Raw genomic sequence first — 11,500 nt, 5'->3', positions numbered from 1 at the left:
AAACTAAAATCTTGGAAGGTGCACCATTAATTAAAATTGCAAAGGATACTGAATTTATACATCTGTCAATCAGTTGAATTCATTTGTTAGGGAAGCCCATGACTTTTAAAACCTCTAGAAGAAATTGTCATTCAATCCTATCGTAGGCTTTAGCCATATTTAGCTTCAGCCCCATGTAGCATTTTGTTCCCTCCTTCCTCTTCCTCATAAAATAGAAGATATCATCAAAAGCTATCAAAGCATTGTCAGTAATCAATCTTTCTGAATTCTTTTGTATGCTTCGGGTTCTTGGTTTTAGGAATTAGGCAGATGTGCATCTTGTTCAAATCCGCCAACTCACCTCCATAAGCACCTAATTCGTTGTGTCTACTCCCACGATGTCCCACATTGGCATTCCATCAGGCCCTGGGGATTTCATTGGCTACATTTGCTTCAGAGCTTCCTTAACCTCCTCTCTAGTGAAGTCGCTGTCCAGGATGTTGTAAGCTTTCCGTGATATTCTCCCTCTAATTCCCTCCGCCTTAAACAGTTACTCATAGTATTTTACAATGGTTCCTTCAATTTTCTTGTCTTCTTCATAGAGATTCTTCTTCGTCTAAGTCTGCCTGTGCCGTTTTCAAATTCAGAATTGTTTCTTCAGTTTGTGAGTGAGATATAAGTTGTCGTATGAGTTCTTGTTTTTCCTTTATTTGTTTCGGAAGCTCCCCAAATTTCTCTTTCCTCCATTCTTGCAATGCTTTGCTGCACTTTCCTAGTTTCTCTTCAATCTGATCATAGTTCACTGCCCAGCTTCTTTTGATAATATCTTTGAATTCAGAGACTCTAAGCCACATTTCTTAGAATCTGAAAATATATGGCCTCTTCTTCCTTTTTAAGCTCTCCCCATGAACATCGATTAGGATTGGACAATGGTCTGATCTGTATCTTTGAAGATGCTTTACCACTCCTTCCGGGAATGCTTCCTTCCAATCTATTGTTGCCACTGCTCTATCTAGCCTTTCTTGAATATTTGCTTTTACTTGAGTATAAGTCACTGGCAGCCCTCCGAGTTTCTCTTTTTGCTCCAAAACTTGATTAAAATCTCCACACACTAACCACGACATGTTTTTGGTTTGCCCCAAGAAATTTAGGTGATCCCATGATCTTTGTTTATTTGTTGCCTTTGGATTACCATAAAAACCTGTGATTCTCCATGCTTGCCCTCTTCCATTTCCTTGAATGATCATGTCCACATGGATGTTATCTCTACTTCCAATGTGCTGTCCCATAAAACTGCTAATCCTCCTAACCGTTGCTTTCCTTCTCCATCACAGTCGGTTCCCATAACATTAACTAATCCTCCTCTGTTTTTCTCCTTGTTTCCATGAGGAACACAAGGTTGGGATCTTCTTGTTTCAAGAGGTTGTTAAGAGCTCTAACTGCCCATGGATTTTCAAGTTCGCGGCAGTTACAACTTAGGAGCCTCGTGTTCCCTGGCAGGGCTGCTTTGCAACCTCTGCCAAGTGTTCCTCCGTCTCGTAAGGTTGCCTCTTGGTGGGTATTTCCTCCTGATCAGTCTCTATTTTTATGGTTTCACCATTCTTCCTTTTCCCCAGCTCCATCTCCTTTTTCCTTTCAGCTGTGGTCTTGACCAGAGCCTCTCGTGCCATCCTTTTCCATTTCTTGTTCTGAGTTTCATGTTTTGTTTCTTGTTGTTGCCATTTCTTTTGCTCTCCGATTTCAGTTCTAATTTGGTTCTCATCTTCATTCCCTGTCTTCTTCCCTTCCTTCACCTCCTCAGTACTTTTTCTGTGGCTTGCTTCTGCAGTCTCTTTCTCATTTGTTTGCAGGTTTGTATCCTTCATAGTGAGGCTGGCCAATTTCGCCATCACGCTCGTTTTCTCTTCTTTGTTCACCTTTGTATAATTGTTGTTTGGCATATTTCCTTCAAAATCCATTTTTGCTCCCATTGTGTCCACGGTGACCCATGGTCCCCAATCTCTTGGTTTGGCATCATTGTCCTCCTCTTCCGATTCCACTTCCCACAGTTTGTTTCATCATGGCCTATCACTCCGCAGGCATAACAGAAGGTTGGGAGCCTTTCATACCTAAACTTGCTTCCCATGGTGATTCCTCTTCTAAGCGGTTCCGTTATCTCCATATCTACTGTTGCTTTCAGGAAGCTTTCTTTCCCTGGCCCAGCTGAGAAAAGACTACATTCCTTGACTTTTCCATCTTTAGCTGCTATTTTCTTCCTCAAAACTATCGTTTTGCAATGCTCTGGCATGTTCCAAAGTTGTAGCTTGACTTCTGCTCTTGTGAACTTCATATCTGTAGGACTTATGTCCCTCTCCCACCTTTTAACCATGAGCCATGAATTTCTAAAAATCCATGGGTTTCCTTTCAGCACCTACTTCATGTCTGCCTCTTTGTAGTTTGAACCCATATTGGGTTTATGGTCTTGTCCGTGATCAGTTTCCCAACCACACTATGTTTGCATTTCTCCACTCCTATTACATCACCATCTTCAAAGTTCAAACTCTATAAATTCATTTAGGCCTTCTATTGTGACTTCTCTTCGTTCCGTTGTTTCTTGTGTTGTCTCTGACGACGTTCCTTCCATCTTAAAGGATATGAAAACCGATACAATGCAGCACTTGGCGATAGTGAGGCACGATTTGTTGTAGGAAAATAGACAGCTCACTATACTCTGTTAGTGTTCGGGAACCCTAGCAGACTAACAAGGAGAGAGGATTTAGGTTTATTATGTATATCAATCTTCCGAATGTCGTGTAACTTAAATGGAGGTTAGTATATCTTTTTGTAAAATGAAGGTATATCGTGTATTAAAATACCGTTGAATCCTAGGAGGTCAGTATAAGTTACCTAAGAAAATATTCAATTCAATGTAAATTTTAAATTCAACACTTTCATGGACAGAACTACTGAACTACTTCAAGGGTAAAACTTCTTCAGAAAAATAAAATAAAATGTAAATCACCACCAACAAGGTGAGGGGCTTAAATCTTAAATGAATTAATATCAGTAATAAGTACAAGGCAAAATTCTATTATGAGTTTATGACTGTTGATTAACGTAACAAATAACTAGAACATAATTATGCTTCTACAGTTCTACACTTCTACAGATTCTGACACTATCAGACTAATCAAAGTTACATGGATGATGCACCCTAAGTAAAGAATAACACAAATCGTAGATTGAACAAAAACAAGTCCCAAAATCAACTATTGTGTTGGTAATTTTTTAAAAGGCCCTGTTTTTCTCATTGAAGAAATTGTGCCTTACCCCAAACTTAAGCATTTTGTCGTTGCTTTACCAGTATAATCAGCTGCAGAAGTCATTGAGCCAATTCAACTCTCTGAGCTGCAGAATGGAAATCAGTTCTCTGGACTCGATGCGACGATGCCATCAGTAGAGAGAGATGTCTTAATCCCAGACCTTTCGGAGAATGCCAAGAGAAAAAATGTGGCATCAAAGGATGCTGCAATTTTCTAGCTAATATTGCACTAAACTAAACACACTTCTTTCCACAACACACAAAATTGGTATTCAGAGTAATTCCTCAGCGCCTGTCAACTTAGCATATTCATTCTCATCTATAGTCCCTTTCTTCAGTTTCTTCAACAAGCGGTAATCTTGCATCAACTCTTCCTCATCTTCAATTGTCTGCTGAGCACGTCTCTGTCGGGCTGTTTTCTTCCTCATGGCAGTAGGTGCACTGGGAGTTTTGCTTGGCTTTTCTGGTTTTGCCTCTTTCTCCTTCTCTTTCGCTTCTTTCTTTGCTTGCAGGTTTTTCTTCCTTTGTTTTTCACGAGATTTATCTCTAAATAGTTGAAAGTATCAGCACAGGATTCCAAGAGAAAAGGAACAATTATATTTTTAATTACAATGAAAGGCACTAAATTGAATATGGTGCATTCAACCTAAAAATACAAATTTATGCAATAAGAACTGTATAGTTTCCATCAGTCTAACATATTAGAAAGGGCATCAAAAATAAATAATTGGTTAATCTAGCTAAGACCAAGACTATTAAGCCTCCACATAGCTCCAACTAGACATTGGTGAGCTTCAAATCCAGTCATGCACATCAAGTTACTTGCTTCAATCATCATCTCTTGGAAAATATGACAATAAGCATGATAGATTTTCTATTAAATAAAGAGTGGTACATTTGATGCTTTTACCACAGAAGGGTTATGCATGAATTTTGCATTTACCTGTATTTAATGTCCTCCAAATTGATATCATCAACTGGTACAAATCCCTCAGTAGAAAGTGAGTGATGTTTTACCTCTGGCATTAGAGGAAGTTGCAATAAGCCATGTCCCATGGCCAATTTACCAATTTCAAGTTCTTTCCACCTGTAAGTAGGGTGAGCATTTCTTTGCAAATTATGATGCTTTAACGAATTTATAGAAAGACAAACAACACTTCTCATAAACATTGCTCACCTAAAAATATATGAACAGTGATGCTCCTTGTACGCACGGATGTAGGAAACAAATGCCCTGACTCCTTTCTCCATAACATCACGATCTTTTTTCGCAGCAGAACGAATCTGAACCATATTTTAGTAATATAGTTATCAGGAGTTGGGAAACAAATTATAATTTTGTATGTTGTATACAATTGTCATCCAAACTTTGATAAATATAAGATTGATATGCATGTTTGTGCAAACAATCAATCAACACAAAATACATCCAAGAGTGAATCAGCAATATCAGCATCAGCCTAAGTAGCCATAAGGGCTTTTCTTAGTAGTATCAGAGAATTTATTTCTACAAATCAGTATGTTGCCTCTATTAGAAAAATTATTAAGCAATTCATAGCTCTATTGACTATTACTAACCAGCATAAAAAGGGGTCTTTATTATATTATTAAAAATTTATTAACCACTAATGAGCATGAGTCCTACCCTTGTATGATTAAAATAGTCAAGAACAAAATAAATAAGATGATAAGGGCGCAAACAAACCTGAGGTACAACATCAGGTGCATTATCAGAGCATTTTCTCTCTTGAAGAGGGACTCTTCTTATACGTAGGAATTCTACGTAAGACTCCTCCTAAACACTTATACAAGTTAGTTAACCGAAAAAGGAACACACTTGAATCTTGTATTGGGAAATGTGGAAACGCATTAAAACATGAACACACTCGACGATACCTTTGGCAATAAGAAGACAACTGCATGACCTTGTTTACCCAGCCGAGCAGTTCGACCAACTCTGTGTATGAAAACATTTGGATCTTGAGGAGGATCATACTGTGCAGAAACAGGGAACATATCAAGATCATTCAGTCAATGTATGAATTCAAATGGTAAGATATCAAGAGAACATTTGAATGACAATGAATAATTTACTTTGGCATCCAAAACCAGAAGATGATAAAACACACCAATCAACAGAGAGTCAAACTGCATATAAATATGGTCAAGAAGGTACCTGCACTATACAATCTACACCTGGTATGTCAAGTCCACGTGCTGCAACATCTGTACATAGCAGAACTCCATTTGAAAGGGATGTAAAGGAGGCTAATGCTTTCTCCCTAACAGTCTATACAGCAACAAAGAAATTCATAATCAATTAACCATACAAACAGTAAGAGTTAAGCAATACTTGAGAGTGATGAAGAAACTATCATTGATTTACAGAATATTAAGCTTCTATATTGACAAATGGTAACAGAAAGGCTTTTACCTGCTTCATCTTTCCATGAAGAGGAACCAAGGAGAAGCCTTTCAAAACAGAAAGGCGTGGAAGGACAACTCCCCAATAGTCAACGCAAGCACAAGTCATGAAATATCTGTATTGGAGTCAAAATCACCTTTTGAGCAAGATACGCTAAAATTTTACTACTCAGATTACACTATTGATTATGGTTAATATTTATCTCACATTATAACTTTTCTTGAGCGATTCTTAATAAGGATGTCTACTAGCTGTGATGGCTTCTTATCTGCCTCACATTCCAAGTACTGCAAAATCAAAATGACAAGAAGCTGAATATAAGAAAAAAGCTGAGCATGAATGGTGTCATGACATGAATTAGCAATACCTTAAACATATATGAATTAGGGTAGGGACGCTAGAGTCTAGCTGCTAAATACCAAATATATTGAAGTGACTTGGACTTAGTGCTGAAATGGAGGAGGGAAACCATTGGATAGCAAAGTTACTTATGATATGCACTAGGATGGAATACTTCATACCTCAATTTGAAGCCCAGAAGGTGTTTTTGTAGATTCAGGTTGTTTTGATGCTGCAGGAGCATTTAAAAGTTTCGCCTCTGCCCGAACTTCAACCCTCACAGGATTTCTTAATCCTGCTCTAGCAAGCTCTTCAACAGCCTCAGTTTGAGTAGCAGAAAACAGGCCAGTTCTTCGAAGCTTAGGCAAAAGAGATATAATGGAAGTTATCTGCTTCTGGAATCCCATATCTAAAAGTCTATCAGCCTCGTCTAAAATCAAAATCTGTAAGCACAGTTATAAACACAATACTGTCATCTTCCAAAAAAAGCAAAATCAAACCAAGCATTCTATCACTTTAAGTCAAATTTTCCAGGTGAACCTAGTTCATAACATTGCATCGTTAAGTCTTGGACTTTTGGTCCTCTGCTAAGTGAAAAATGCATATGTCCCATAAAAGATCAAGAACCACATTAAACCTCCAACATTCTTTCTAAAGTTATATATGCACACTATCTCACACACGTGCAAACATAGTCACATACTATCAAATCATCCTTGAAAACTAACTGTGAAACCGAAAAGTATTATATACCTCGAAGTTTTTGAAATCCAAGAAATCCATCCGGTTCATTATGTCATACAACCGCCCAGGTGTGCCAATTAGTATGTTAGCGCCTTCTTCCTCTATCTTCTTCATGTCTGATTTCACTTCAACTCCACCAACAAGCAGCATGGACTTAACATTCGCTAAAGTTGAAATGAAAGGTTGTGCAACATGATATATTTGATGTGATAGCTCCCTTGTAGGGGATATGATTATTCCTAGTACCTAGTATAAGCAAAAAAAAAAAAACCAGCATTTAACACACTTCTATCCAGTAACCCCTATTCCAAGTCTTTCATTCCCCAAAGTCATAGCAGCTAAAAATAAATAATTAAAGAGGCCAATGGAATTTTATCCTTCGAAGCTGAAAGGTTAATAGTTGAATGATACTTATTCCAATACTAGTCCTTAATATACCTTATAAATTTCAATTACCAAGCTTCATACAGTGGTACAAAAGAAAAGTAACGGGTGAAGAACGAACCTGATGAGGCTTGGGGTTAGAAGAGGAGCGTCGAAGAATCTCAACAAGAGGGATGACAAAAGCTAAGGTTTTGCCTGAACCAGTGGCGGCATCGACAGCGACATCCTTGAAGCTGCAGAGCAAGGGAATGGTGGCGGCTTGAACCGGCGTGCAGAAGTTGAACCCAGATTCCGATAAGGCTTCGAGAACCTTCTCTGATAGCGGCGGATTCAGCTCCGAAAAGCGCATGGTGGTTAAGGCCTTGTTTGGGAGTTCGAATTCCATTGTAATGGTGCGCCGCAAACCTCTATGCTCCGCCTATCGCTCACTGGTTTTGTAACTTTTGTTTTCCTTATTTTCTGATTTGCAAGGTTCTGAAAACCGAATTGGTCATCAAACCGCTCTAGCTACTGGTTCACTGGTTCATAAGTTCAACCGGTTCAACCGGTTCAACCGTGGTTGAACCGCAAAAACCGTTTTATAAAAAAAATAAAAAAAATATAAATAAACACATTAAAACATAATTATATTCTAATATAAACTTTAAAATATCATCCAAATTAAAAGTACTACATAAACCAGAATGTTATGATCTCATTCAAATACAAACTCAAAAATCAAATAACAAAAACAACCAACCAAATATAAAATGCCAACATCCAACTGATCCAAGTTTGTCATTCAATCTTATTAGTCATTTGGGATTTTCATGAGATCAGCTTGACTTATTCCGTTGGATAACTTTTAGTAAGGTATAAATCCAAGTCAATATATGGAAATGCAAACCAAAAACTGAATGTTTGCAAAACATTTCATTGATCAAATGCTGAAATGCGGTGAGATCAAATAACAACCAGCAAGCATCACAAAGCAAAACAATCGTATTCATCTTGGAACGACACAACACAACCTTACCCTAATCAATTAATCAATCAATGCTTCAAAAACTAATCATGCTTCAAGCAATCAACAACAAGGTTAGAACCAACAATTAATCAAGGTTTCAACAATTATTATTACAAAAAACAAAATTCATACCTAGGGTTGAAGAATCACAAGTACAAAATCCAAATAGAAAATCCAGCAACCCAATAACAAAAAATAACGACAATCACAATCTCAAGAATCAGAGTTAACACCAGTAATTTAGCAAATTAACAAATTAACAATTTGATAAAACAAAGCAACCCAATAATCTCAATTTTAACTTTCAAGAATCACAACAATTTAACAAACAAACGAGTACAAAATCCAAATAGAAAATCCAACAACCAAATAACAAAAAACAAAGACAATTTCAATCTCAAAAATCACAATAACAGCAACAATTTAGCAAATTTACAATTTGAGAAAAGCAAAGCAACCCAATAATCTCAAGTGCAAGAATGACAACAACTATTTACCGAATTAACAAGAACCCACAGCAAATCACTCCAACCCAATAATCTCATAAGTTAAAATTATTCGATAATAATTCAACCTAGTAACAAGTTAGAACAACAAAATTCACAACTTAACTAACAATAATTATTCATAATTATTCAACAATCATTCAACAAAGTTCACAGTTCAGTTCACAGTTCACAGAAAAATAAAAAAGCTAAATCATAGACATAGCTCACAGTTCACAGTTCACAATTCACAGAACTTCACAGTAACAAAAAATTATTCAATTATAGTTAAAAAAATTACCTAGAAGCTAGAAGCCTTGAACAAAGCACGCAAGAGGCTAGAATGGTTCAGTAAATCAGTTCACACTTCAGTGACTTCACAGTTCACAGAGCTTCACAAAATCATACAATGGTTCAAACATAGTTAATAAAAAAAATTTACCTAGAATCTAGAAGAAGCCTTCAACAGAGCATGCAAGAGGGAGACAGAGACACCGAGTGACCAAGACAAGGAAGCGTGGCTGCGCGATGGGCTTCGAACGGGCTTCGAACGTTGCGGAGTAACAGAGCTAGTGCCGGCGGCAGGGTGGCTGCGCGACGGAGGAAGGTTGCGATGGCTGCGCGATGGAAGGGACGGTTGATATCGATGGCTACTGCGCGATGGAGGGAAAGTGAGCGACCAGACGGTGGCTGCTCGAAGGAACGACGGCGGCGGAACGAGGCAGTGGCTGGACGGAGGTGAGGGACGGCCAGGAGCTCGATTGAGAGGAGCCCTGCCCTGGACTGTGTGAGAGAGGCAGAGCGTTCTGGAATCTGGATGGAGTTAGGGCATCTGGCACGAGAGGATGGAGTTAGGGCAAAGCTAAGACAGTGCAGCAGATGAAACGGCCACGTTTGACTACCCGCTCAAAAAACCGGCCGGGTCACGGTTTGGTTCGACCGACCGGTTCCCTGCCGGTTCACTGGTTTAACTGATTTTTGAAATTTTTGGTTTTGCTATTTGTCCGAACCGTATTTCTTCATAGTTTACGATTCGATCGGCCGGTCCAAACCGGTTTTTAGAAACCTTGCTGATTTGTTGGTTTCGTAGGTAGGTTAATGCAATTTTTATGGAGGTCCTCCCTGGGTCCTTATTTGCTCAATGACCGTGTCATTTTTTGTGATTTTTTTTTTTTCACTCTACCAATTATAAAATGAAATAGTTCAAATTGCTCCCTAAAAAATTGAGCGATTTTTATTTGTCTCCAAAAAATTTTTTTAGTAAAATTTATTCTTAAAAAATTTTAAGTTAGTCACATTAGTCCTTCTGTCACTTTCTTCACTAACGCTATTAACAGAAACTGACCTGACAAGTTAAATTACACCTCACCATATAAAACGATGCCAATTTAAGTCAAGAAGAGATGATTCATCAAAACGGTGTAAAAATTCGCTTTTTGATAAACTATTAATGAGACAGGCCTAATGATAAAAAAAGAAAATAAATTAGAAAATAATAATCAACAGGTCAAACTTGACTAGTTGACTTTACGAGGGTAATCAATTCCTCTAAGTCAAATTTGACTAGTAAAAAGTAAATATTTGCATACCATTGATTTATTTTTTTCACTAGAGACTTTTTGAACTAGAAATTCACTTTCAGTGACGATTTTGCACGAGACGAGAAAAAAAGTTAGTAACCGAAAAATTCGGAATCAATGGTAAAAATAATTTCTATCTTGATAATTGTGTCCCAAGATTAATATTAGCCGTCTATTCATTATTTATTTCTTTAAGAATAAATCTTAGCCATTAATTATTTTACCATAAGGTAAAAGTTACCTCTAACTGAATTTCTGACTAGTATTCTACAAACGATTCCTAATAACCCCGAATCCTCTTACTTGCCACCCAAGTAACTCGCTCCTCTCTCTCAGCCTCTGGGTCGAGATTATCTCAGCCTCTCACCCCTCTTTGTTGTGTTTTTAACCCCGAGTAACTAACTGCAGTCAATTACGAATAAGCTCGACATGCGAGCGCTGACCAAACTTCTTCGTTTTTAAGCTCCTTCTTCATTAATACTTATCCCTAGACCACGAAAATTTTCATCCCTTTTACCACAATTAATTAAGCCAATACTTTGAATTTTTATTTAAAGAAACCTGGCTCACAAATTTTACAAATACTTATGCATTTTTACCACCTTTTTGACCGAATTCTTGAGAGAGAAAGAGAGAAAAATACTGTACATTTTCTATACATTTTCTCTACATTTCAGCCTTGATTTTAGCAACTCTTCCATTATTTTTCATATGTTCTTCAAAAATCCAAGCAATACAAACATAATTTCTTGCCCATTTTTACCAATTCTTGCATTATTATCAAAAATTTAGCAAGGTGGGCTCTTGTTCCTTCTCTATTCTTTTCAGTTCTTTTAGCAGTGATCATGATAAATTCTTGCTCTCTTTCTTGTATAGAAAACTCCTCTTGAAGTCCATACGGAGCACACCTAAGGAGCTAGAGAAATTCAAGTTCAAAGTAGTTAATTTCATCACTTTTTTGCGATACTTTTTTGCCAAAAAAAATACTGCACCACCATCAGCCGTATCTCTGCCTTTGTGTGAGTATTTTTTGGTGTGTGAAAGGTCTAAGAATTGAATTAAATAAGAGGTAAGGGATGAAATTAGATAGAATATGTTTGTGCTTGATTCGGTGTTCATATAAGTCATTTTGTAGTAATTTTATACTTAATTTTTAATTCTAAAAATTTAGTGATGCTTCTCTATTTTTGGATTGTTATTTGAGTGTTATATGAAGCTTATTTTCCTATAAAATTGTATGAAACCACTAAAATTATT

The 11,500-nt window shown here is 37.2% G+C and overlaps 1 protein-coding gene across 5 annotated transcripts; it reads right to left on the bottom strand.

The window, feature by feature from the left end:
• Positions 1-2,991: 2,991 nt before the first annotated feature.
• LOC107622958 (DEAD-box ATP-dependent RNA helicase 18) lies at positions 2,992-9,502 on the bottom strand. Of its 5 annotated transcripts, none has more exons than XM_016325042.3 (13): positions 9,106-9,500; positions 8,965-9,001; positions 7,294-7,690; positions 6,798-7,034; positions 6,227-6,487; positions 5,913-5,992; positions 5,715-5,820; positions 5,457-5,570; positions 5,177-5,275; positions 4,986-5,075; positions 4,458-4,564; positions 4,224-4,367; positions 2,992-3,826 (listed from the first exon to the last, which is right to left on the bottom strand). In XM_016325042.3, exons 3-13 carry the CDS (start codon positions 7,555-7,557, stop codon positions 3,553-3,555), a joined length of 1,776 nt encoding a protein of 591 aa, XP_016180528.1. In that variant the 5' UTR covers positions 7,558-7,690; positions 8,965-9,001; positions 9,106-9,500; the 3' UTR covers positions 2,992-3,552. The 5 variants fall into 5 exon arrangements, with proteins under 5 accessions (XP_016180528.1, XP_020969981.1, XP_020969979.1 ...); XM_021114322.2 differs by having other exon boundaries at positions 7,294-7,646; positions 9,106-9,497; XM_021114320.2 differs by lacking the exon at positions 8,965-9,001 and having other exon boundaries at positions 9,106-9,502.
• Between the last annotated feature and the right edge of the window lie 1,998 nt (positions 9,503-11,500).

The sequence above is a fragment of the Arachis ipaensis genome, chromosome B10, assembly GCF_059453495.1.
Source record: "Arachis ipaensis isolate K30076 ecotype BB chromosome B10, ASM5945349v1, whole genome shotgun sequence".
Taxonomy (NCBI): Eukaryota; Viridiplantae; Streptophyta; class Magnoliopsida; order Fabales; family Fabaceae; genus Arachis; species Arachis ipaensis.
The sequence above is the reverse complement of the archived record's forward strand: the minus strand, read 5'-3'. Positions and strand labels throughout refer to the sequence as shown.